Genomic DNA, 26,336 nt, shown 5'->3' with positions numbered 1-26,336 from the left:
GCCCCAGGTCCCTTAGCACCTCACCCCCCTGACCCCAGGTCCCTTAGCACCTCACCCCCCTGACCCCAGGTCCCTTAGCACCTCACCCCCCTGACCCTAGGTCCCTTTCCACCTCACCCCCCTGGCCCCAGGTCCCTTAGCACCTCACCCCCTGGCCCCAGGCCCCTTAGCACCTCACCCCCCTGGCCCCAGCTCCCTTAGCACCTCACCCCCCTGACCCTAGGTCCCTTAGCACCTCACCCCCCCTGGCCCCAGGCCCCTTAGCACCTCACCCCCCTGGCCCCAGCTCCCTTAGCACCTCACCCCCCTGGCCCCAGCTCCCTTAGCACCTCACCCCCCTGGCCCCAGCTCCCTTAGCACCTCACCCCCCTGACCCTAGGTCCCTTAGCACCTCACCCCCCTGGCCCCAGGCCCCTTAGCACCTCACCCCCCTGACCCTAGGTCCCTTAGCACCTCACCCCCTGGCCCCAGCTCCCTTAGCACCTCACCCCCCTGACCCTAGGTCCCTTAGCACCTCACCCCCTGGCCCCAGGCCCCTTAGCACCTCACCCCCTGGCCCCAGGCCCCTTAGCACCTGCAGCAGAGCCTTGCAGACTTGGAGGTGGACCGTGAGCAGCGTGTCCAGCTCGGGGGCACCAGTCGTGAGCTCCCGGGATGACTCTCTCAGTGATGGTGGTCGGGGCCGGGTCCTGTCCTTTCTGAGTTGAGTGGAGAACTGGGTGACCATCTGGTTGGGCAGAGGGAACCCGCCCTCCCGGGAGGGCTCTGACCAGGGAGACCAGGGTGCTGTGGGAGCTGAGGGTGGACGGGAGCAGTGCTGCTGCCTGTCAGGTCAAGGTTAGAGGCTCTACTGTGTCCTCCATCATTATTTATTTTTTAAGATTCAAAAGAAGCCCACTGCTGGGAACAGAAAGCTCGGGCTAGGCCGAGCTATTCTCTTCACTCTGGTCCCTGGGGACCTGCTCTGTATCAGGCAGTGGGCATGTAGGGGTGGAGGGGGGGGCACAAGAAATCATTAGAATAAATACCAATCGGGCAGAGGGAGACGTAGGCAGGAGGCGGATAGGAAGGAAGGAAGGGGCTAAGGCTGGTCACCTGGTCAGTGCTGGCGGGAGCACTCACCGGGGACCCTGGGGACCCCCAAACAGGGACAGCTCGTGGGGGGCAAAGTCGGCGTTGAGGAAGGCGAAGCTCTCCAGGATGCGTTCCATCAGGCTCTCGGCCGAGCTGTGCTCCCGGCGGCCTTCACGGGGCTGTGGACGGAGCGAGACCTCAGGGCAGCCCTCCCCACTCCCCGCGTCCCGCACCCCCACCCTCCCCCAGCCTCCCCCAAGCGGGCGATGAGCACGGGGCACAGCACTCCCCAAGCAGCCTCCCGAGTGGCATGTGACAAGGTCTGGTGCAAAAGCTCAAGGGAGACAGATCCTAAAAGTCTCAGCTGGTCACAGACACCCACGGGGACAGGGCAAGAGACAGTGGGGGACCATGCAAAGTAGGAGAGGGGGTGCCCTCCCCGGAGAGGCAAGCGGCTGCTCCAGCTGGCACTGCCCGCTTCGGACCCTGGGGCCAGTGTCGCCAGATCGTTCAGTTTTCTAAGGAAAGCTGGAAACCTAGAGTTTGTGGGAAGCTGCCCCGTTTTTAAATATTGACGACTGATTTCAAATTAGTTTTAAGATATGGTGTGAGTCAGGTCGAACGCCTCTCCAGGAGGTTAAACGGTGTCTGCGGATCGCAGGGAGACGTGGACGGAGAGGAGGTTGGAGGCAGAGCTGATGGAGGAGCGCGTGTCGGGGTGCACGTCGGGCTGCCCCTGCTCCGTCCTCGGAGCCTCCTGGTGGCAGGCCTAAGCATGCATGCGTGCGAGCCTCGGTCTCCGCGGTGCTCTATAAAGTCTCCGTGACCCCCGGGGTGTGATCTGGAACCATTGCTCCTCCGGGAAAGGCAGAAGCTTCGAGCCTCTGGTCACATTTCATCAGCGGCCAGTGTGTAACCTTGTTTTATGTGTGTTTCTGTTTAAAGACACCTTACTTCATATGCATTGTTTATTCCTAAATGAATTCAAGCCAACAGCATGTGACTCACACCTAACCCACGTATGTTCTCCGGGAGGCACATCACTGCCATCTGCACTTAGGACACCGGCCAGCACTTCAGCCCTGCCCTGGGGGCCTTTAAAACAGATCAGTCACCAAAAAAAGGACAAAAATATAAAAAATGTAGCACTAAATAGACTGCAAAGGGGACACACCTACAGTGAGGGAGCTGAAACAAGACGGCAACGGCACCTTGTTCAATGAGCACGTCAGTGACTCAAAGTTCCTGTCACTCTGCACCTGACAGAGCCATGAACGTTGATTCTGGGGCTATAAATACATTTTTGCAAGTAAATGAATTCACAAAAAGAGAATCCATGAATAATGAGTACGTATGTAAATACACACACATGTACACACACATACATGTGTGTATAATTTCTCTTTAAAAAGTCAACCTAAAGACCATAGCCAGTGGTCATTTTTATTCTACTAACTTGGTTTGCCAAAAAAAGAAGAGTTCCTTCAAGATGTTGAAAATTATTGCCCGACGGCAGCGTGATTTTAAGGTTTTTATGTGAAGTATAATTTCTCAAATTCCAGGTGACAGGCTGCATGCTTCCTGACATTGTTCTACCAAAAAGTGCTATTAAGAAATTGGGAAAAAAAAAAAAAAAGGTACTATTCTTTTTCTTCTTGTTTTTTCTTGAAATCTTCAGGCAGGCCCATAGCAGTGGTAAATAGTGAACATTTTTTCAAGTTACTAGGTAGGAAATCCACCTTTCTTTCCCCTGCACTGATTTGTGAAGCTGAGGGTTGGGGGAAGGAATGAAACAGAACAGGTTTTTGTCGGGAGCTGTTAAGCTGTTTCAGTGCCAGTGTGAGTTTTCATAAACTAATTGATGTATAAGTAGGTGCTGGTGTGATACATTTTATTTTATGTACATTTAAATTTATGGAAACCCCCCAAATCGCATAATCTGCCCAGGCCAGCACCTCTGAGAGCCATGCGAGCACGGCCCCTGGCGTGGGCCCTGTAGGGAGGTTTCGGGGTGGGGGTGCCAGCTCTGGCCGTGAGAATGCCCCACGTTTGGATTTTAGTGTCGCGCGGCTGCCTCACCTGCTCGGGTCAGAAGAGGTGAGATTTGCTGGGTTCTGGCTGGACGTGGAGCAAGTTATTCACTCTGAGCCCCACTTCCTCCTAACCCTCCTTCCAGCCCGATGAGGGCTCTTGTAATCCCCACTCGACAGACGAGCAAACTGAGGCCCCGAGAGGAGACAGTGCCTGCCCTGGTGGTGCAGAGAGCGGGCTGCCGGCCCAGCCCCGGCGCTACACCCTTGGCAGAGCAGGGCTGCCTCCAACGCGCGGACATACCTTCAGCCGGTCCCTGAAGCTGAGCACCTGGCACTCCAGCTCCTGGAGCCGGGGCTGGGCGGGGTCTGTGCACCTCAGTAAATCCAGGACCTCCTGCAGGGGCCTCTCGAGGGTCACCCCAGGCCCCTGCACTCTGTCCCCGGATTCTCCTTCATCGGGGTCTGTCCGGCTGCCCGGCATCGTGCGGCTGTGGAGTGGGGAGTCCCGTGGCAGGTTGGGGCTCTCTGCTCCCAAATCCCTCCAGCCAGGCCGCTCCACAAACGCGCCTCCTGACAGGTGGACCAGCTCTGGCAGGAGCCCCAGGGATGGGGAGTCCTCCTGAGCCTCCTCTTCAGGGGAGGTGCTGGGGCCAATGGCCAAGGGCAGGAACCCCACGTCCGAGGTGGAGGCTGACGTGCTGGTCTCGGTGTCTCGGGGGTCCTCAGAGCTGAAGGAGTCCATCTCGGGCAGCTCCTGACTCCGGCTGCACAGGCCAGGGCCCCGCAGGTCGCTGTCGGACAGGTAGCTGAGGATGGACGTGGCCCTTGGGCTGCCCAGCAGCAAGGCCTGCTGCGCTGGCTGCTGCAGGACAGACTGGAGAGGGGGACACAGACCAGCCTCACTGGCCACCCCAGGCACCACAGCGAGGCCCCCAGAGGGGCTCCCCCGCCACACACTTGTTCTGCATACCCTTGTTCTCCGGGTGACTGAGGTCCGGAGGCGCCGGTAGCACCCAGCATCCGCTCTGCTCTTAGCCCAGTCCTCTCTAACTCACACCTTCCAAGCCCCAGAGGCCTCCTTGCTGTTTCTCACACTCTCCAGGCTCATTCACACATTCCCACCCCAGGGCCTTTGCACTGACTGTGCCTCCTGCCAAAGGATGTTCTGCTTTATTCCCCCCAGCCCTCCCCCCCCAAGTCTTTCTGCCCCTCAGGCAGGCAGTGCTCCCTGAGGGCACAGTCCTCACCTGCCCGGAGAAGAGCCTGGCATATAGTTTTGAATGAGTGAAATGCATGGGGGAAGGAAGGACCTGACATACAATACACCTAAGCGCTCATGGCATAGAAACAACAGCAGCTCCTCATTAAATTAAGCATTTGGTGTTTCACGCCCTGATCTGAGGGGCTCGGAGTCCTGCCTCATTCCTCCCTCACACCCCCAGGCTCCAAAAGCATCACTGGGTTAAAAAGGCTGCTATGGATTGAAAGATAAAGAAAAAGCCCGCATCTGCTCCCAGATGGTATCGAGTGTCTCTAGAAAGGTGTGGAAGAAGTCGACAATGACTCTAAGATCCCTGGAGGCCAGAGGAAAGAGATGTTTTGCTGTCAAGGTGTTACTTACTGGAAATACATTCAGTTTAAAACAAATAAGTGGGAAGCCAAGGCCATGGCCAGGGTGACGGAACCATCCAGAAAACCTTGTTCAAGGTATCCAGGAGAACCAGCCAAGTCTATTAGCGCCCCAGAATAAAGGGGTCAACGTCAAGGAAGAAAAAGTACCAAAAAACACCCAGATAACCTACATGGAGAGGTGCCAGGCTGCCCAGCCCAGTCCCACATACTGCCCAGGAAGTCACCCCCACCACCAGTCCCAGCAGGACCTCAGCGGCCCTGCCCCGGCAAGGCCCACTCACCAGGTAGTACCTCTCCCGGAAGCTGGGGGTGCTCGGGGGCGTCCAGTTGTACAAGGAGCCCTTCCTGCTGCCCACAGAGAACTTGATTGTGGGGCTGGGTGACACCAGGAAGCTCTCGGTATCAAACGGGCTGGAGGAGAGAGCAGCGGCCAGGGTGTCACTGGTGCCCGGAGGACACTCAGCCCGTCCAGGGCCAGGGGACCGAAGGGGAGATGGAGGCCCTGCCCGGGAGCCCAGGCGAAGCCCGGGGACTCCAGGTCCACGTTCTCAACCCTCTTAACTGTCTCTCAGACGCCCACCACCCTGCGGGCCCTTAGCCCGATGGCAAGGGGCAGTGACTGGATCCCTCCTCCGTACAGGGCACCATCCCAGAAGGACCTCTGGGTCAGTCCCAGCCACAGGTAAGGCTGGGGGCCCAAGGCCTCGCCGACCCTGCCCCTGGAGCAAGGAGTCTGGGTACAGCCTCCCGGCACGAAGCGACCTGCTCGCTCTCATTTGCACAGAGGCCTGGCTAGAGGTGTCTGGGGCCCAGCCCGACCACCAGGGCCCGTGACTCAGGCACTGTGGGCACCTGGTGGGAGATGCGGGCAGAAATGCCCGCGAGTGGATGTGGGGAGCCGCTGTGTTTGCACAGGTTCAAGCCTCGGACTGATGAGAGGGCACAGTCTTCTCATGGCCACGTGCAAGTCCCAGCTTGGAGGGCAGAGCCCTCCCAGCACAATTATAGCCAACAGCTGTAGTTGTGAGCTTGAACTTATGGTCCAAACACGAGGCCCCATGTGCCTGAGTGATGTGGGCTTGACAGAGTTCAGGTGCATGTAGTTGAGCAGGATTGAAACCCACGAGAATGTTGTAAACATCTTGGTCACGCCCTTACTTTGCCCCGTGGCATCTGCTATAAAATAAAGACACGGCTTGTGGGCGTTGTCGCTGTCTCTCAGAGAAGCAGCGTCCCACCGAGACCCGGCTTTCATTCTCTCGTCTGTCTTTTCTAAGCCTTTAGGCCGCCCCAACTCAGGGTCGCCCTTGGCCGTGCTGGCGCAGCACAAGTGGATGCTAGAGTGTGGTCAGGCCGCCAGGGGGAGCCACCAAGACTCATCGGGCTCAGGCTCTGGGTGAGTGTCCCTCCAGGTGGGAATTTGGGGCTGGCCCTGGGAGGGGCAGCAGGGCCGGGAGCCAGGCTGGCCCCTACTCACTTCCACAGCACCTCCAGCTGCAGCTTGATGGTGCCCAGCTCGGTGATGTCCACCACCACCACCTGCGGCCGGGTCGTGAAGAAGTCGGCGATGTCACACGTCACGGTGCCCACCGCCAGGGAGCTCAGGCCACGCAGCTCTGTCACCTGGGGGTGAGGAGTTGTGGGTGGTGTCTGAGCGGAGCCCCCGCAGGCCCTGGCCCTGGCCCTGCCCCTGCCCCTAGGCCCCACCCACCTTGATCTCCAAGTTCTCGTGCAGGGTGGGGATGAAGGCCTTCTCCTCCTCGTCCCAGGTCTGGCTGTCGTCAGACTCGATTCGGCCCTTCAGCTTCCAGCGCTGGCGGCCCAGGCGCATGAGCACCTGTGGGCGAGGGCCATGAACGGGTGGGTCAGCTGCCCCGGGTGGATACCCCCACTTGCCACCTGCATGGGGGCCCTCCCTGCCAGGTGGGGCCCTGGGACCCCAAGGTCTGGCAGGAACCCCGGAGGGTGGCCATACCTCATACTGGTCTCCTGGACAGAGGCGTGCGTAGCCCACCAAGCCTGGAACACAGAGATGCGCTGAGCTCTGTCCTCCGCTGCCCCTGCTCCGTGGGTCACAGCCCCTCCCCCGCCTGAGTCGGGGAATCAGACTCAGAGATGAGCCATCATGATGGACAGTGGACAGGCCTGGACCCTCACATCCAACTCAGAGAAGGGGCGGGACCTGCCTGAGGTCACGTCACAGGAGTGCAAGCCCAGGGCTGGGCGAGGACCCCTGAATTCTGACCCACACCCCCCCTTGGCAGAAGTCCCAGGGCCCTCAAGAAGCCTGACACCCACTCGAAGGGGCTGCTGCCCACCCCCTCAGCCCTGTTACCTTTCATCCTGACGTGGAACTCGCCCAAGTGGACTTCCAGGGCCCCCTCTATGAGCCACATGTCCTGCAAAGCCCCACAGGATGGCTCAGCACTGCCCCGAGGCGGAGCGGGTGGGGGTGAGAGGAGTGGGCTGGAGGGGGGCGGAGGGCAGGGCGGAGGGGCACACACAGACCCTGCCAGGCAGAGCTTCCTCAGGGCCCAGAGCACCCCCCCTAATGCGGGGCCTGGCCCCCACTACCCTCTGGCGCCCCTGCTGGCCGCCCACCTCGGTGCACTCCTGCAGGCTCCGGCCCAGCTCCTGCAGGCTCTCTCGGGACGCGCGGCTGGGGGGGCACCTGGAGAAGGCCTGCTGCATGTTGGAGGCGCCGTCCCGCAGGCGGCACTGGATGCAGTAGCCCTCGTAGAGCTCGTCCACCTGTGGGGGCACAGGGCGGTGGGTGCTGCCCACGCTGAGGGGCAGGGGCCCCGGCCTGCCGGTCACTCTCACCCTCTGGGAGAGGCTGCCCCTGAGCGAATGCCCCCACCCAGCCCCGATGGTGGTCACACCCTGCACTTGCCCCCGGCTCCCATAGCTCCCACGGGGACAGGAACCACGTCTGTCTCATCCACTTGTATCCCAGCCCTCGGCAGCGGCTGGCGTGCGGTCAGTGCACAGTGGAAAGGAGTGCCCTGGACAGGTAACTGCAGCCCTTCCCTCTCCCTGCCCAAGTTTTCAACAGTAAACAGGGAGGTAATACTCTGCCACCCACTGGTCTACTGGGGGGGGGCGGGGGGTGTAAAGCAAGATCACGGAAGAATTCATGGACGTCAGACCCTGCAGGACTCGCTGTGAGACCGTGGGCAATGCTTGTCCCTCTCTGAGCATCCATCTCCCATCTCTATGGTGGGCGCGTGGTCTCAGCCTCCCAGCCTCTCAGATTGAGCTCCAGGTCTCCCCGGGCCCAGCGCCTGCAGTTCCTGCTCCCCCTCGGCTTCTCCAGCCTCCCAGCACCCAGGGACCCCGCCCCGCTCGGAGGGGCCGCCTGGCTCCTGCTGTCTGCTGGGGGCCCCCCAAGAACAACCACCCCGCCCCACCCTGCGATACCCGGCATCAGCCGACCTTGCTGATGTGGAATTCCATCTTCCGAATGTGCCTCTCCACAGAGCGCGTTTGCTTCTCCCAGGAGAAGAGAAGATGCGTTAAAAGCAGCCTGGACCCCCCGCCAGCTCTCGCCACCCTCCTGCAGGCCCTGGCACGGAGAACTGGGCTCCAAGCCAGGCCAGCCCCTCGCCCCCCTCGAGGAAGGCGCATCGCTGGGCCTCAGTTTCCCCGTTTGTAAAATGGGGAGGACCCCAGGTGCTTCTCCTAGAGGACGACCATAGGACGGAGTCGGGGGAGCAAAGACACTACGCTCACCCAGCCAGGCCTAGCCATAGCCGCCTGTTCACCACGTGCTGACGGAGGCAGGTTTACTCACCTTGTCGAGGTCGTAATAGAAAGCCTGTGGGGGAGCAAAGGGGGAGGGGAAGGTGTCAGGGCTCTGGATGCTCCCCCACGATCCATGAGGCTCCACCCCGGGGGCGCCTGAGCTCAGAGGGCAGAAAGCCAGCAGCCACTCCACCCTCTGAGGCCCGTGGTCCAGGCGGAGGAAGAAGAGGGATTAGACTCGTGTGCTCCGGGTGAGGCAGTTCTACGCCTGGCTCTGTTTCCCAGCTCTGTGTCCCAGGCAAGTTACTCAACCTCTCTGAGCCTCTATTTCCTCACATAAACGGGAAAGCCATAGCTACCCCTCGGCTTGCCAAGAGGAGTAAAAGACGCAGTAAGCACTCAACAAAGTGGGAACCATGGCGATGTGACTGTTTAAGGGGTAACTTCAGCCATGATCAGGAGAATTGAGAGTGGGGAGAGGCAGCCGGCACCACCGGTTCAGGCCTTAGGAAATGGCAAACCCAGACGGGTCCATCCATCCATGCCAGGGGCCAGGGTGTCACCAATGAAAGGAATTTGTCACCGGGATGGGCAAACCTCTGCATCCACGGGAGAGGGTGCGGTGGGTGCTGGGAAGGGCTGGGAATGGGTGGGATCTTGCTAATGCCTCCTTCCTGCATCTGCGTGGCCTGCCTGCCCCCAAGGGCAAGAGCTGACTAAGGGGCCCATCTTTCCCTCCCCAAAGTGGCTGGCACACTCCTGGCCCCCAAGGTCTGCTGAGCTGGAGCTGGGATACAGAGGGGCCACTGTTGATGGAAAGGTTCGCCTCCCCTCCTGTTTTCCAACCCCTGCTCTGCTCCGGCCTGTGCAGGAGGGAGGCTGGAAAGCAGCTGGCAGGTCGCAGGAGCCCACAGGCAGCGAGGCCTCTCGGCTTTTGTTTCTAATCCCATTAGGATAGAAGGGTGGGGAGAGAAGTGGGGGTGGGGACTTCTCAAGACCAGAAAGAAAGAGCCTCCCGCTGGGAGGATGGCGGTCCTGAGGGGTGGAGCCTGACAGCATGAGCTGGTGTATCTCACTGGTTAGAGCACTGGTCTTTGAACCCAAGGGTTGGGTTCAATTCCGATTGCCAGTCAAGGGCATGTACCTAGGCTGCAGGTTTCTCGTCTCAGTTAGGGCATGTGTGGGAGGCAACCAATTGATGTGGCTCTCTCACATCAATGTTTCTCTCCCTCCCTCCCTCCCTCTCCCTCCTTCCCTTCTACTCTCTCTAAAAGCAATGGAAAAATGTCCTCCAGTGAGAAATAAAATATCGGACACCCAGTAGCATTTATAGTTCCAATAAACAATGAATAACTTTTTAAAGTATAAGTATGTCCCAAAGATGCACAGGACATACTTACACTGAAAAATTATTTGATAATTATCTAAAAATCCTATTTAACTGGGATACTATTTTTTTCTCTTGATTGTGTGGGGTGTGTGTGTGTGTGTGTGTGTGTGTGTGTGTGTGTTTCTAAATCTGACTCTGCTAAGGGGGAAAATGGTAGCAAAAGCTCAGAGCAGATGAGTCTTGGGCTAGAAGGCCCCAGGGCAGCCTCTAGGCCACAGTCCTCAAGGTGGCCAAAACAACAGAGGCGCTGGGCAGGAGGACACACCGGGGCCTGTGACAGACCCTCGATTCGATGCCCAGCCCAATTTCTTGGCATCACATAAGCCACCTGACTGCAGGGCGCCCAGATGGCCCCGGGCTGTAAGATAGGGCCTCGCAGATGCACACCCCTCACACCCACCTGCCTCTGTTACTGCTAGAACCAAAGAGGGAATGGAGTGGGGCCTCCAATGCGTGAACGCTGCACCCTGTTGGGCGGGGAGGGGGCGCTTCCCACCAGCCCCTGGGGTTAAATTTATCCCAATGTAGAGCAAGTCCATTCCTCGGGGCTCTGAATTCCCGAGACTTGCACCCGTGGTGCAGGCCAGGGGGTGGGGAGGGCCCATCTTTGAAGCCCAGCCAAGGCTGCCCCAGTGGGAAGGCAGGGAGGGGTCTCACCAGCCGGGAATTCCTGTGGGTGTCCTTGTGGCGTCCTGACAGGTAATCCAGCTCGGCCTGCTGGATGCACAGGTGCTCCCTGCAAGAGAACAAGGGAAAGGAGTTGGAAAAGGAACAAGAAGAGAAAGAAAAACAGGCCGATTACCGGTGTCCCGCAGTGCAGGCAGCCACAGCTGCCATGTGGAGATAGCTGTGGTTCCCTCAGCTGGCTCAGAGGGCAGAGGGCAGAGGGCAGAGCCGCCCCACCCACCCGGAAGCCTGGCCCCACCCGCTGGGCCTCCAGATCCCACACACAGGGGACCACGTGCCCGGCACTGCGAAATATGGGGAGCATCTCTGTTAATTCCCCAAACAACCCCACAAGCAGGTTCTGCTCTGGCTAAACCCATCTTAGAGGTGGGCAAACTGACCCTCAGAGACTGCAGGTAACCCGGCGAGGGTCACACCGCAGGGAAAAGGCAGAACCCAGGTCGGGAATGAGGCATCTCTCTGGAGGACAGTATCTCCCCCCAGTCCCAGGGAGGTCAGCGAGAGCACGCCTCCCTCGTTGACAAGGGCGGTCGCCCTGCTGTCTGCATGCCAGGACCAAGCCCCAGAGCCGGGCCTGGGAACCCATTCTGGAAAGCACAGAGAAAGCCACAGGCTGGGAGGGATCATCTCATGTGTTTTCCGGTCAAAGGGTCTGGACAGGAAACCTGATGTTTGGCCTTCAGAGCTGGGGGGGGGCTCCATCCTAGTGTCGCCCGTGACACTACTATCTACAGGCGCTGCTCACTCAGAGGCTGGGCTCCTCGGGAAAACGGGATCAATGCTGCCCAGACAATCTCACCTGGGGGGTCCAGAAGCTGCCCTGGGAGGTGAGCACCTTGGAGACGGGCGTCCCTCCTCCAGCACAAACCCAGCGCCCACTGCACCAGCACCGGTGCATCCTGGGAGGAGGGCAAGGGAGGCCTCCTGGGTGGCGTTGCCCTGGAGGCCCACTCCCTGCTCCCTGGCCCTGGGATCCTGGAAACGTTGCTTCCCATCTAAACCAATAACCAGGAGCCCCCTCTGTGGCCTCTTACAGACAAGACCTGACCATGTTCCCCAGGGAGAGGCAGGGAGGAGCGAGCCGGCCAAAGGCCCAAGAGCCCCTGTGCGAGGGCCACAAGCAGCCCGCCCTTACTTGAGACCTCTCCTCAGCGCTTCGAAGATCTTCCTCACTTGCTGCGTCTTGGCGTCCGGGCAAACAGACCCCTTCCGCAGCGTGCCATACATCTTGGCGGGTTTGGCAGGTAGGCGAGACCTCACCGAGTTCCTTTGGATGGACTTTCTGTGGGAAGAAATGGGGGCGGGGGTCAGAGCAGGAGTCTGGACAAAGTCTTTCCCGGGGCAGACTCTTGGGGAACAGCGGCCAGAGCTGAGTCCACTCCATTGCCCCCAAGCTGCATGGTCTCAGGAAAGTTGCTAAGACTCTCTGGGCCTAAATATCCTCATCTATAAAATAAGGTTTTGGATTTTAGGATTAAAAGAATACTACTACTACTAATAATAATAATAACCTGATAGGAGAAATTAACTTACAATGAGAAATACAACCAAGCAGCCCAAACTCCAGTGCTCTCTGTTCAGCATGCTTGGTCAATGCAGGCAAAGCTACGTTGAAGGCCAATTCATAGTCCTGTGGTGCACCCATGGGTGGGCACCTATTGGCTTTGCCTGCCCAGCATCCATCACCTCCCTCTGTGAATAGCACCTCAATTTTCCTTTGGGTAACCTCCCCAGCCCTGCTCTTTATTCATGGAAGGAGGTGGCCTGACAAATCAACACACACATGTGTGTACACACACATGCACATGAACACGCATACATGGGCATTCGGAGACAAGCCCATGCCCTAGCCTGGGTTAGCCAATATATTCTTCTCCCCTGCGCAGGGAGAGGCATGGGAACCAAGTCTGGCCAATGACTCTGTGGCAGAGCTGGGACCCAAACCCAAATGCATGCAGAGCCTCAGCCTGGGCTCTGACCCACACCTGGGGGTGGGGCACAGGGTTCTCAGTCCTCAGAATCCCCAGGAGGACTGAGGCTCAGGCTGCTGACCGCCCTCGCCCCCACCCCACCAGAGTTTCAGGTTTAACTGTCTGGGCCTGAGCATTTGCATTTTCCTGTGTTTCTGATGCTGCCGGCCGGTCCAGGGACCACACCTTGAGGAGCACAGTCTTAGGGGATTCACTGTTTCTGCTTCACTTGGGAGACATCCTTGCTAGAAACCCAGCTTCATGTCTCCCTGGGAGCCTTCACCGTCTGCTGCATTTTTAAGTCTAAAATCAGGGGCTCAGGACTAGTTCATTCATTCAAACACTCACAGAGCAGGGCTTTCCCCCGGTGAGGTGCCGGGTCCCACCCTCGGGCCTCACAGTCCACGGGAGAGGGGGATGGAGGTCTGGAGAGCCAGGCGGGGGTGGGGGTGGAGGTGGGGGCAAGAGGAACACAGCTCAGGCTCCTTCACCAGGCCTAAGAGAAGGGCCACTGGGCCCGCCATGCCCTGGTCCCCCAGAGACTCAGCAGGCGACCGGGCTGTATTTCCAGCCCAGCCAGATGCTGCACATTCCATGCACAGACGCAGACACCTGCTGTTGACTCAACAGAGAGCAGCTGTCCTGGCCACCCTGCTGACAGGGACCAAGCCCCAAGCCCCATGGTTTCCCTCCGGCTGCATCTACACACCAACATGCCAGAGATACAGACCCCGGGCCCTGCCCGGCACGCTGAGACCTGGTCTCGGAGGATGCTACAGCAAGGAAGGGTCTGGAATCCCGCCCTGGACCCTCAGGGGCCTTGACAAGCTGGTAGGACCCATGCCCCTGGTGAGCTGCCCATATTCAATCCTAGCCCCAGAGGTCACAGGTATTGAACTAGAGCCGCAGTTTCCCCATCTGTCAAAGGGGGACAATAAGAGTTCCTGCCCCACCAAGTTATGAGGTAGCCATTCATTCAACAAATATTTAAATAGGCACCTATTGCTTACCAGGCACCACTTCAGGGGGTGGAGGTACAACAGTGACCAACACAGGCAAACCCCTTCCCCTGTGAGCTGCTGAGCCAGCTGGCGGACACGGTGGGAAGTGGTAACAAGGGCAGGCTCCAGAGACAGGCAACGGCCTGTGTGGCCTTGGGTAGGTTATTGAACCTCTCTGTGCCTCAGTTTTCTCAGCTATAAAATGGGAACCAGAGGAAGGGTTGCCATGAGAGTTGCATGAGTTAACAAGTGTAAGCAGTGCCCGGCAAGAAGTGCTCTGTATGTGTCCAAGTTAAGTAAGATCATTTTAAAAATCATGTGTCAGAGAGTGCTTAGTGCCAAGGAGAAAAATAAAGGCAGGAGAATGAGTTTAAGTGGGACAAGCCGGGAAGGCCCCTCCAGTCAGGTGATGCTGGAGTGAGGTTCGTGCACAGAGCACCGGGCACAAAGCCTGTTACATTAGTGCTCATCCCTGTCCCTGCTGGGGCCGGTCTCCATCTGTGACAAGTGACGCTTCCCAAAGGCCAAGAAGGGGCTGTGCACCCTCCTCCCTACCCTCCCCGAGGCCACATCACCCACCTCTTGGAACAGACCCTCCACAAAGTTGCCATCTCCAGGCTGTAGAGATGGGCAGGGCTGCAGCCTCCAGAGAGGCGGGTTCCGGACAGGCTAGGGTCCCCGCAGGTGGCAGGCAGGCAGGTGGGCCAGCAGCTTCGAGGTGGGAGCCACGCTCACCTGCCAGCTCCCAGGGGCCCACCGTCCCTGGCAGGTGTGTGCCCTCCGCCAGGCCCCCCTTCCATCTACCTGGAGGCCTCCTCACCCGGGCTGCTGTGCTGTGCCTGGAAGCGCCCGCTCCCAGGGAAGCTCTGAGCCCAGGGCTCCGAGGGCTGGCCCAGCCGGGAGGGCGATGCGTGTGCAGCCTCCGGATGGCGAAATTGGGCTGCATGTCTGGCCGGTGTCACAACGGCTGGAGCAGGGAGCGCCCTCTGGGGCGGATGTTTCGCCAGCTCTGGGCGGACTCAGTAAATATTAAACAGCCCCTGGCAAGCCTGACAAGATTCCAGACAGGCACATGCAACCCACTGCCCCAGCCCTCACGTGAGGCCAGGGGCAGTCCTGCCTGCTGTCGTGAGGAAATACTTCGTCGGAGGCCCTGGTGCGTGGCAGCTACAGAGGCAGGCTCTGCAGGCAGGGCCCAGCCGCACCTCAATGTGACAACAGTGTCAGCTACCTTTTCTCCCGTGTCCAGCGGTGCCAGATGGGCGGGGATGATGACAAACATGCGCTTGGTGCTTGCAAAGGTCAGACTGCTCTCGGGCTGCACGTGTACTAGCCCGTTTCTCCTGGCACACTCTCTGAGGTCCCCAAAGTCTGTGTCCACACGCCCAGGACAGTGTGAGCGCCTCCGCTGTCCTCTCTCCAGCTCCGCTCCTTGAAAATCACGGGCTGCTGCTGAGCTATCCCAGCCACACGTCCCAGCCGTCCCAACGGAGGAATTCCCAAGTTGGTGAGGGCATTGCAGGGGCTCCTGGCTCAGGAGGGTATCTGCCTGACAGCCTAGAGGGGAGGAGACCTGGCTGAGGAGGGGAAGGGGTAAGAGCAGCCCTGCCTGTCAGTCAGGAAAGAATGGGACAGTGTCAGGGCCTGGCCTCCTCTTGTCCCCCCACCTTATATATGGCTTCGTTATAGCAACCATTCACACCTTAGTGTAAAGTTCCCCCACCAGATTACTTCTTCAAGTGAACTCTTTGATTGTGGGGGATCAGAGTCAAAGGGGTTTCAGGTGCCAAAGCAGGGGTGGGGGTGGGGGACACCTATCCACCCCATCTAAGTGGAGCCCTGCTCGCCTGCCCTGCGTCTAAGGTTCCTTTACCTGACCTGTGCCAGTGCTCAGTGCCTTGGCGATGTGGCTGTGTTTCAGCCGGTTGAATTACCTGGGAAATAAGGCCAGAGGTGAGGCCTGAAACCTGGTACAGTCCGTCCTGCCCTGGAGCCAAGGGTCCAGGCCCCTGGGAGCTGGACAGAGATAGGAAGTTAAAAATAGAGGCACTTCTTCCCTATCATCGTGGGCAGCTTCTTCCTCACCCAGGGACAGGGGGACTGCAGAGGCCGAGGCCAGATGGTGGCTACTCAGGGACCGCAGAGCTCACCGAGGCCAGGCATCCTCCAGAATTCCCCAAGGGGGGACCCCCAGGAGGAGAAGCCCCCCAAGATAGTTACAGCCAGCAGAGCCCTCCTTCTTGGACTAGCGTGCAGACTTGGCAGGACCTGCGTCTTACCCTTGCTGCTGACCGCCGAGCCCTAGTGTCCGGGGTTGGATCCCCTCTGTTCTCTCCCTCCCAGAGGGCTGACCCCAGGAACCCGGGAGGGGTCAGCAAGAGGCTGGCGTTGGCCTGGGGGACAGTTCGCATGGATGCCGGAAGTCCCGGGGCCCCCACAGGCCTGATGGGAGGGGAGTTGCAGGCAGGACTGGCTACAGAATTTGTGAGGCCCAGGGCAAAGGAAAGCGCGGAGCCCTTTGTTCAACAAAGAATTTCTAGACGGTGACAGCAGAGGGCTAAGTCTATTCGCGGGGCCCTGAGCCAGTCTGCAGGCCCCTCCCGCTGCCCCACAGCACCTCTGGGTGATCACAGGAAGGCGACCTCCGGCGGACCAGCTCCGTGCCAGGGCACATAGCTTGGGAGGGTCGCATGGGCTGGAGGCCCCCTTGGCCGGGGGACCTGCACACCGTCCTTAGCAGCCCTGACTATAGACCCCATGGTCTGGGGGACCCAGATGAAACCCAGGAAGAGGCAGCTCAGATATGGCTCATTCAGTCAAGAAACAGCATCATTCCCTGGTCAGTTTACACTCAGCCTTTTAGCAGCGTTTATGGAGCGCCTACTGTATGCCTTCCTCACAGTGGCGTCCACACTTGCCCCTCTCGGAGACTGGGGTCAGAGGCACTGGGCGTTCATCCCTCTGGGACTTTGACCAAATTTCTTCCCATTTTGGGCTTCGGTTTCAGCCCTTCCGTGGAGCCCTTCACACTGTGAATGTCCTCACGGTGGCCCAGGAGGCCCCGCAGGGTCCTCCTCCCTCTGTCACCCACACACCAGCCACAAGCCTGCGTTCTGTCACTGAACGCTCATTCCCACCCCAGGGCCTTTGCACTTGCTCTTCCCTCCACCGGACAGGCTTCCCCACCCCTCACCCCGTCCGCACGTGACCAGCTCTTTCTCTTCTCTCTGGCCTTCGCTCAGACAGGGTGGGCCCTTCTCTGGCGCTCTAATTCAGGGGTCCTCAAACTTTTTAAACAGGGGGCCAGTTCACTGTCCCTCAGACCGTTGGAGGGCCGGGCTATAGTTTAAAAAAAAAAAACTATGAGCAAATTCCTATGCACACTGCACATATCTTATTTTGAAGTAAAAAAACAAAACGGGAACAAATACAATGTTTGTATTTGCATGTGGCCCGCGGGCCGTAGTTTGAGGACCCCTGCATTCCTCCGCAGCCCTCCAGCCCTCGCCACAGCTGGGTCTATCTCAGTGATTGTTGGCGTGCTGTTTGCTGCCCTGGAGGAGGGCAGGGCCTGGGTCTCTTCCCAGAGCCTGGGGCGGGGGCTGGCCAGAGTGGGTGCTCCATGTCTGTGTGTGGAATGAATTAGGGATTCCTAAGGGTGTTTCCAGCTGGGACATGCCAAGATTTCATTTCAACCCTGGGAGGAACTCCTTCCAGGCACAGCTCGGAGCTGAGCAGCCCGGGGACAAGGCGAGTGAGCTGGGGGGCCTGACTGTGGGACCCGGCAACACAGGGCTCTAATGTGCACCTGTGGGAGGGTGAGGGCCAGGCCTGGGGCTCAGGGGTCCCCCAGGACATGGCATTGAAGCCGAGGCCCGAAGAAGAGAAGCAGGAGCCGGCCAGGTGACGGCTGGGAAGAGTGCCCGGTGCGGGCACAGCCTGTGCAGAGGCCAGAGGGGAGAGAGGCGATGTGGCCACACACAGAGCCTGGGGGCCTGGCAGGCGTGGGCTGAAGGCAGTGGCCCCCAGGAGCAGGACCGCATCTTCCTCCTGGGGTTACCTCCTGGGGAGACCAGGGCAGAGGCACTAAGATCTCACTCCAGAGGGTCAGCGCCGCCCAGGCCCGTCTCCACAGAGGCTGCTCCTCTGCCTTTGAAAACTCCCCACAGCCCCTGCTGTGTGCCCGCGTGTGCCTGCGTGTGGCCGCGTGTGCTGGCTGCTGGCCATGGGCCACCTCACTGTGCCCTCATGACAGCCGTGAGGAAGGAACATGAGGAAACCGAGGCTCAGAGAGGTGAACTCACCTGCCCAGGTCACAGAGCCGGGGTGAGTGGCCCCATTCAAACAGGAAGAACATTCCATCTTACCCCACCCCCAGGAGCCTCAGTTCCAAGCCCGGGTCAATCTGGCTGTGTGACCTTGGTGAGCAGCTCCACTTCTCTGAGCCTCAGTTTCTTGCTCTGCCAAGTGGGCTGATAGGTTTCTCCCAACACCAAGCCACACACACACACACATACACACACAGACACACCGACACACACCACACACAGACACACACACAGACACACACACACACACACACACACACACACACCCCACTCTGTCCTGGGCTGCAGGCCTGGCAGAGAGCGAGCCTCGGGGCACCGGCAGCGGGAAGAGGATGTCCCTGCCCCCTGCCCAGCCCTGGACGAGCCCCACGCCGGCAGAACTTACGCGATCCTGCGGCTCTGTGCGCTGCTGAAGCCCGCGAAGGAGGCGCTCCGGCCCACGACCCCCACGGCCGCCGCGTCCCCGGAGGACAGGAACCGCACCCTCACCGACATGGCTGTCACCTGCAGGGAGAGGGCGGGAGCGTCAGCCTCGCACCACCACCCGGCGAGGCTGACCCAGGCTGGCACCCTCCACCATGGCCTCCCAGGTCCCTCCAGCAGAGAGGGTGCTGTCCCAGCTCACAGATGAGAAAACCGAGGGTCGGTGAGGTTAGGGCGCCTGCTTGGGAGCAACGGCAGGAGCGCGATTCAAACCCAGGTCCCTGTACTCTGCTCCGGTTCTTGGTGCCTGAGCAATGTCGTGTCCTCGTGCAGGGGGACACCGCGGCTCCTGGACCCAGCTCTGCTCCCCTCCCCTCTGCTGCTCCTCTCTGCCAGTAACCCTCACCCCTCCACGAATCCTCACTGAGCACTGCTGCATGCCAGACACCGTGCCGAGACACGCACTCAGCAGACAGGCCGAGTTCTTGCCCTCCAGGGCTCCCAGTCCAGCAAGGAGGCCAACCAGCCACCAGACAGATACAGTAGGAGTCGATAGTGTGGGGGACCCCAGAGGGGCTTTGGCCCAGCCTTGAAGGAGGCGACCTAGAGCTGAGAAGGAAAGGCTGAGGAGGAGAGAAGGGAAGGGGAGGGGAGGGGAGGGGAGGGAAGGAAGGGGAGGGTATCGAGGCAGAGGGAACAGCATGGTAAAGGCCTGGAGGTGCAGATGACATGGTGCAATCCAGAAGTGACAGAAGTTCAGGGGGTCGGGCATGGCTCCAGGTGAGTTCGAGAGGCCAGCAGAGTGCAGCGCACAGAGGACTCGGCCTTGCAATTGGCGAGGGTACCTGGGAGCATGGGAGGGTTTTGGGTTTTGGTTGTTGTTGTTTTTAAATAGATTTTTGTTTATTTCAGAGAGAAAGGGAGAGGGAGAGGGAGAGGGAGAGAGAGGAACATCAATGATGAGGGAATCATTGATCGGCTGCCTCCTGCATGCCCCCTACTGGGGACCAAGCCTGAAACCCGGGCATGTGCCCTTGGCTGGAATCGAACCTGGGACCCTTCAGTCCACAGGCTGACGCTCTATCCACTGAGCCAAACCGGCCAGGGCATGGGAGGGCTTTGAGTAGTGGGGGTGACCAAGCCCAGTTCCTGGCATCGAAGGCTTCAGGAAGCCCCCGGTCCTCGGACCCAGGCTGCAACGAGGCCAGCCTCGAACCCTGGCTGTCTTCCCTTCTTTCCAAACCATCTCTAGATTGGAAACATCCACACATCCCTTGGGACCGTCGCCTGCTATCTTCCAGCAGGACGATCGGAAAGCTCTCCTCCGTATCTAACCTAAATCTCTGCTGCTACAGTTTCCTACCTTACTCCCCAGCCCGGGTGGGGCCAGCCCCATGATCCCAGGACCCCACTGCCCAGGCCAAACCTATAAAGAATCCCACCCAACAACAAGGCCTGCTGGTGAGGCCCCTGCATTCCACATCCCCTCCACCCCCACCTGAGTGCAGTCTCCACACCTTCGCTCAGGCTGCGGCTCTGCCTGGGGTTATGTTCTCTTTCCAGCCACATCTGTCCAGCGTCCAGTCCTGCTTTTTGTTTGTCAGCCCCCACCAGGGGCTCCAGAGCCCTCACTCTAAACCCCCAGCAGATCTGTGCAGCCCCCCAAGCCTTCCCTCCTCCTATGCACCCCACCCCACTGCCCCACGGGGGAGCATCAGAAACAGAAAAGCCAGACCTGGGCTCAAACCCCGGCTGTAACTGTGCCACTCACAGGCTCTGGGCCTCAGTGATCACATCTGTAGAATGGAAATTCAGAAAAGGACCAGGGGCCGATGAGCTAAGAGCACACAATGCAAGAGGCACTCAGCAGGAGCTGGCTGTCTCTGTGCCACTGGTCTGACCAAGACCCCGCGCTGAGCTGCTGCGTCAGAGAAGCCGGTGGCGCCTTCCTCTCTGGGGGAAGGGCGGCGTGTGCTGAGCACCCGCTGTGTGGCAAGCCCGGTGCCGGGGACCGTCACCTGCTCCAAACCCATGAACAACAGCACTGTGTGCAGATGGGGAGGTTGAGGCAATCTGATAATGGAGGCATCGTTTATGGAATGCTCGTTAGTAAGCAGCCTGGCTAAATGCCTTATGCAAATTATCTTATTAAGTCCACACAACCCCCTTAGGTTAGTGGTCGGCAAACTGCGGCTCGAGAGCCACATGTTGGCTCTTTGGCCCCTTGAGTGTGGCTCTTGCACAAAATACCGACTTCTGCGCATGGGCCAAGAAGTTTCAATCACACTATACAAGCACCCGCACGTGGTATTTTGTGGAAGAGCCACACTCAAGGGGCCAAAGAGCCACATGTGGCTCGCGAGCCGCAGTTTACTGACCACTGCCTTAGGCCTAGGAGCCACTGCAAACCTAATTTGACAGATGAGGAAACTGAGGCTCCGAGAGGACAAGGGTGGCCCAGGGACCCAGCCGGACAGCAGCAGAGCCAGGTGTAGGACCGGAGCGTACTGATGCCAGCGCCAGCACTTGTCCCCGTGCGTGCCAGGAGTCCCGCCCTCTAGGAGCTGCCCCAGCCGCAGGGAGGTCCCCACAGCTCCCACCTGCCCTGTGCGGCTGCCGGTGGACCGGCTCAGAGTCCACTGTCACATTTCCGGGAATTCTGGTAGCTTGGAGTCAGCCACGGTAGGAACACTTACACCACAGAAATCAGCGAGTCTACAAATTAGGGCTTTTCCGCTGCTGATTATTAAACAATCAGGACCCCCATCCCACCACTCAGCACCTGCTCTGGGTGAACCGCTGCCCATCCCCCGCCCCTGGGCAAGGGAATGAGGAGGGGCAGGCAGGGGGGTGGCCAAGGTCAGTGGTGGGGACGTGGGCTGGGCAGCTTCACAGCACATCCTCATGGGACCAGGGGACCAGGGCTGAGAGGCGAGGCCTGGAGTGCAGGCAGTGGGAGAATAACGATGAGGGTAAACAGGGAGCATTTCCCCTGTGTGCTGCACGCCACGGGCAGGCGAACGTTTTCTGCGAAGGGCCAGAGAGTAAATATTTTCGGCTTTGCGGGCTTTGTCACAAGGACTCAGCTCTACCGCTTTAGAGCAAACGCAGCCACAGACGACATGTAAATGATATGTAAAAGCTGTGTTCCAATAATACCTCACTTACAAAAGCAGCAGCGTCCGATGGCCGACCCTGGGTAGCCAGCAGTCTGCCTACTGTCTGTTCTAAGGGCTTAACATCTCATTTAATTCTCCCCACGCGCTAGGAAGCAAGTGCTGTTATTATCCCCGTTTTGCAGATAAAGAAACCGAGGTCAGAGAGGAGGGGAAATGACTCATCCAGGGTCACACAGGTAAGAAGCCCCAAAGCTGGGATCTGAACCTGGGCAAGGACGCCACAGCCCGGCCACCTTGTGCTGGGCTGCACTGGCTTCGGGGGCCAGGCTGAGGGGAGGCGAGGGCTCCAGAATGGAAGTACGTTCCTGAAGGGGACTGAAGGGTGGCCTCATGCCCTACAGGCTTGGGGGGGAGGGGGTAGGAGTGTAGGAGCCAGGTCTCTGTGGGCCCCTTGGACCCCTGCCATCTCACCAGCTGGATGGAGGTCTGGAGATGGGATGCCCTGGCTGAGACCCCTGGAGTCTCAGGCACCCTGGCCAGCCCCAGTGAGGGCTGGTCACCTTTGGCCAGGGGTTATATTCCTGTTTAATCATTGATAAACAGGTGAGAACACTGACCACCCAGAACAGGGGCAAGACAGGGGCATTGCCCGCCAGAACAAAGGCTGGGCACTGTGAGACTCCCTCCACCTGCAAGCCCCCCTCCCCCAGCTGTGGCTGGCATTCACCCGGATCATGGGCAGCCCTGGGCAGCCGGCACGCCTCAGGGCAGGAGAGACAAGCCAGAGGCCTCACTGGCCCCAGGAGAGGAGAGAGGTAACAGGAGTCATGCAGGTCCCAAACCTTCGGTGGCAGAGAGGACTGCCTCTTCCCGTGTCCCTCGCTGCCTCTCTGGCCTGGCAGCCTGGGCAGCCCTGGCTGGCGATGCCAAGGGGACGCAGCTGGTGGGCGCCGGGAAGACAGGCAGCTGGAGGGCTCCTCACAGCCAGCCGCTCCCCAGACACTGGGGACCGTCCTGGGCCTCTTCCCCAAGGTGTGGCTGAGGAGCCGGAGCCCATCCACTAAATCTGTCCCCTCACTGCTGGCCGAAGCCGCCGCCCGCCCGCCGGAGGGAACCTGCAATTTCACCTCATTTGGAGGTGAGGCTTCTAAATTTAACGCTGGGCTCCCAGGGCTGGGCAGCGCTTCTGCCTGAGCCCCTCACTTAGGGCTCTTTCATATCCGCTCAAATGCCAGCCACGGCTTAGTTTGCTTACAGAAGTTTCCAAAATAGCCCCTCTGGTTTAGCACGAAAGGAAATGGCAAAATAGCCTGAGGAATGTGAGTGTAGACACGAGGCCTGGGCGTCCCGAGGCTCTGGGAACTAGACTGTCTTCGCCAGGACGGTCCAGTTACAGCCCCTGTGACCTTCGGCCCTGCCTGGGAGCGGTTCATGTCCGGCGCCAACTCAGACCTGTAGGTGCCTGAAGGACCCGTCCCACGAGTGACCACACGAGGGCACAGGTCGGCCGTCGTCCTGGACCTCACAGCACCCCTGGGCCCATTTCACAGGTGAGAACACTGGGCACAGCCACAAAGGGCCAGATGCAAGGGGAAGGTCGAACAGCCCGTGGCTCAGCCACAGGGGACATTTGGGTGACATTCCAGCCGTCAGGAATATGACTTTGAAGAGTTATCAGGTGAGAATGTTCAAAATCAGGCATTGAGTGAAAAAGAGCGAGATGTCAACTATATACAACACAGTCTGTTTTCATTTTGAAACAACGCCTTCCCAGTGTTCTGCAACGACACATATCCTCCAAATTAGAAAAGAAAATGCTGATTTGAAGAAAACAGAGAGCCGTCTTTGCTCGCACAGGAATTAGGCCGAGGCCTGACCCTGCGTGTCCTTTTGTCTAGAGACCACGGCTCTCCATGGTGAGCCTGGGTCAGAGCAGCCTCCTCGTCCGAAAACACTGCTGAAGGTTCATAAGAATCGCCCTCACTCCCACCTAACTCTACCGGCGTTTCTGGTTTGTTTTTGTTTGTTTGGTTTTTATTTATTACTAGTAATTTGTTTTACTGATTTCAGAAAGGAAGGGAGAGGGAGAGAGAGAGGGAGAGAGAGAGAGAGAGAGAGAGAGAGAGAGAGAGAGAGAGAGAGAGAGATGAGAGATCTCCACTGGGGATGGAGCCTGCAACCCGGGCATGTGCCCTGATCAGGAATTGAACCATGACCTCCGGGTTCATAGGTCAACTGAGCCACACCGGCCGGGCACTACACGGGTTTTTCCAAGATAGAGATGGCTCATGATTCCTGTGAAATACCCAGAGGGCCTTTTAATTTAAATGGCCTCCTTGCTGCCCTGATCACCACCGACTCACCTGGAAGAGACAGCTACTCTTTGGCATTCTGAGCGGCCATGGGGTGGGAGTGTGTGCAGGGACCAGGGATAGGATGGGGGGCAGGATGGGGCAGACGGAGCCTGGGTGGGAAAGAACACGGGTGGGACCAAAGCTGAATCTCCTCCCAGAAGCCACCCCTCCCTGGTCTGCTGTAGGACCAGGGATCACAATGGGGCTGGCAGGAGGGACCGAGCTGAAGTGAGGGTGACCCAGGAGGGCAGTGCCGAGAGACCCCATGGAGGACAGGGTGAGGCCACCCACTGGTCACTGATCCAGGCCAGATGCCTCTGTTGGCTGTCAAACACTGAAACCTGCAACAGCGCTGACGACCTGCGCCCTCCCATAGTCTGGGACCCCTAGCTCCTTACCCCTCGCCACCCCTCCCCCCCCACCTGCTCGCTGCTCCTTAGTGCTGCCACCTTAGTGCTGCCACGGAGGCAGGAGAGGCTCCCACCACCGCCCTGCGCTCGCCTGCCATGAGCCCGGCTTCTGGCTGAGCAGCACTCCCCCTGTGGGAGCGCACTGACCACCAGGGGGCAGCTCCTGCATTAAGCACCTGCCCCCTGGTGGTCAGTGCGCATCATAGCAACTGATCGTTCTGGTCGTTCTGCTGTAACCGTCGCTTAGGCTGTAATATAGATAACATGTATTTCATTATATATGTACATCTTTATACCAATTCAGTCATAATAGACATTATTTCATCTTTTTTATGATGCATCCCAGGAGGCCGAGGTGCTCGGGGGCCATGGACGTCACCACGGTGCTGCCCGTGGCCCGCTCCTAGCCCCCCTCCAATCCGTCCGCTCTCCCCCTCCCACCCACAGGTGCCTTCTCCTGCTCCTTCCCGCCCAAGTCTTCTTACGCAGATCAGAGACTTTCTCCCTCTTCCCTCAGTTTATCTCCCTCTCTCCCTACTCCCAACTCCACCTGGTCTAGCAGAGACAAGCTGCTGAGAGTCAGGCCGGACCCTCACCAGCTACTTTGTTCCCTCCAGGCCCTTAGGACTGAGGAGTTCAAGTCCAGGCAGCCAGGCTGTCAGCCCAACCTCTCACCCACAGGCCTACGGTCTCAACTGACAGGTCAGTAAAATGGGCCAGAACCCGTAGACAGGAATCATGTTGGTGACATTATGAGAGTATAGCCCCACCCCCGATCCGGTGAGGGTGACCGAGGAGGGCATTGTCGAGAGACCCCTTGGGAGGACAGGGTGAGGCCAGGTGTGGAGGGGGCGCTCCCCGCGTCAGGGAGGGCTCCCCTCCTTAAGGAGTCCTGGCTCAGCTCTCCCATCGGCCTGCCCTCCTGGTCCCCTCCCCACCTTCACTCTGACCCCTACTCAGTGGGGTGGCCTCACGTGCACGTCCGTGGTTCCCGAGAGCCACCTGTCACTGTCTGTAGACTCTCATCTGGGATTTGCCAATCTACATAGCCTTTGTCCGGTCAGCTAGACATTTCACTGATTAGAAGGAGCTGTCCATAGTCCGGGATGGCCATCCTCTCCCGCTGTTCACAGCCCCTCACTCACCTTTTAACTCATTCTTAATGAGGCGTGTGTGTGTGTGTGTGTGTGTGTGTGTGAGAGAGAGAGAGAGAGAGAGAGAGAGAGAGAGAGAGAGAGAGAGAGAGAGAGAAGCTCCCAATATGTAGTGCCCTGGTCGGTCTCCGAGTGTGGAGCCTGCCCTGCCTCTGCGATGACATGTCTGATCTGCTGACACTGAAGCCTCGCCCTGGCCTGGCTGTAGAGCATCTCTCCTCCCTGGAGCTCAGTCAAGAGACTTCACTGTCTGCCCTGCTTCTCAGAAACACCCTGATCTGCCTCCCCCCGCCTCCCCGCCCCCCACCCCCCCCCGGAAACCAGAGCAAGCTTTAAAAGATGTCCATCAGCTGCCTCACACCCAGCCCAGGCTCGGGGCTTCTGCACGCTTAGAATTACAACCTCAGCCCCGCACCACACCCAGACCGCTCTGCAGGAGATGCCGCCTCCAGGGAGGCCCCAGGGACAGCCGGGAGCTCCTACCCACTGCCCAGGAGGGCAGGCGCACCCCATTGTGCCCCCTTCCCACCCCTCAAAAATGGGTCTTGTCACAATAAGAGCAGGTGTGGGGCGGAGCTGGGTGGGAGTTTTCACGATCACCCTCTTTCCACCCACCCCCACCAGCCTGCGAGGCAGGAAGAGGTGTCAGCACCCCACCCCACCCCTTTGATCGCTGAAGTTCTGTGGCTGAGAGAGGGGAAGCGGTTTTTCCACCCTCACACAGCCAGGTAGAGGTGGGGGCAGCAGGGAAATCTTGGCATTCAGACATACTTGGAGCCCTTTCATGGTGACAGGTGAGGGGTGGGGTGAGCAGGGACCACACTGGAGGAGCCTGTACGTGGGTGAGGGGCTAGGGCTGTAACTGGGAAGCCCAGTGGGTATTAGGAGTTGCTCTCCATCCCGACCACACCCCACGGGTTGGTGCCTAGCCTATACCCTGAGTCTCATGAGGATCCATAGCCCACTGAGTCAAACTCCTGGAATGCCCGAGGCTCCCCAATAGCAGGCCCCGGAGGC

At 59.1% G+C, this 26,336-nt stretch overlaps 1 protein-coding gene across 2 annotated transcripts in view; it reads right to left on the bottom strand.

Annotated features, from left to right (window-relative positions):
* The window catches only part of RIPOR3 (RIPOR family member 3), a 64,997-nt gene that overhangs the window by 7,153 nt on the left and 31,508 nt on the right, over positions 1 to 26,336 (bottom strand). Inside the window, exons 2-15 of one of the 2 annotated variants that reach the window (XM_059705316.1) lie at positions 18,245 to 18,363; positions 11,696 to 11,842; positions 10,531 to 10,609; positions 8,533 to 8,556; positions 8,175 to 8,228; positions 7,341 to 7,490; positions 7,075 to 7,138; positions 6,715 to 6,758; positions 6,451 to 6,576; positions 6,217 to 6,362; positions 5,021 to 5,150; positions 3,409 to 3,981; positions 1,123 to 1,253; positions 575 to 698 (exon numbers count right to left, since the gene is read on the bottom strand). In XM_059705316.1, coding sequence (XP_059561299.1) covers positions 575 to 698; positions 1,123 to 1,253; positions 3,409 to 3,981; positions 5,021 to 5,150; positions 6,217 to 6,362; positions 6,451 to 6,576; positions 6,715 to 6,758; positions 7,075 to 7,138; positions 7,341 to 7,490; positions 8,175 to 8,228; positions 8,533 to 8,556; positions 10,531 to 10,609; positions 11,696 to 11,842; positions 18,245 to 18,354 — 1,902 coding nt within the window. In that variant the 5' untranslated portion in view covers positions 18,355 to 18,363. Of the gene's footprint in view, positions 1 to 574; positions 699 to 1,122; positions 1,254 to 3,408; positions 3,982 to 5,020; positions 5,151 to 6,216; positions 6,363 to 6,450; positions 6,577 to 6,714; positions 6,759 to 7,074; positions 7,139 to 7,340; positions 7,491 to 8,174; positions 8,229 to 8,532; positions 8,557 to 10,530; positions 10,610 to 11,695; positions 11,843 to 14,110; positions 14,470 to 18,244; positions 18,364 to 26,336 lie in introns of those variants that run through there. The other variant, XM_059705317.1, reaches the window with a different exon arrangement.

The sequence above is a fragment of the Myotis daubentonii genome, chromosome 8, assembly GCF_963259705.1.
Source record: "Myotis daubentonii chromosome 8, mMyoDau2.1, whole genome shotgun sequence".
NCBI lineage: Eukaryota > Metazoa > Chordata > Mammalia > Chiroptera > Vespertilionidae > Myotis > Myotis daubentonii.
This window is presented reverse-complemented; position numbering and strand designations above follow the sequence as displayed.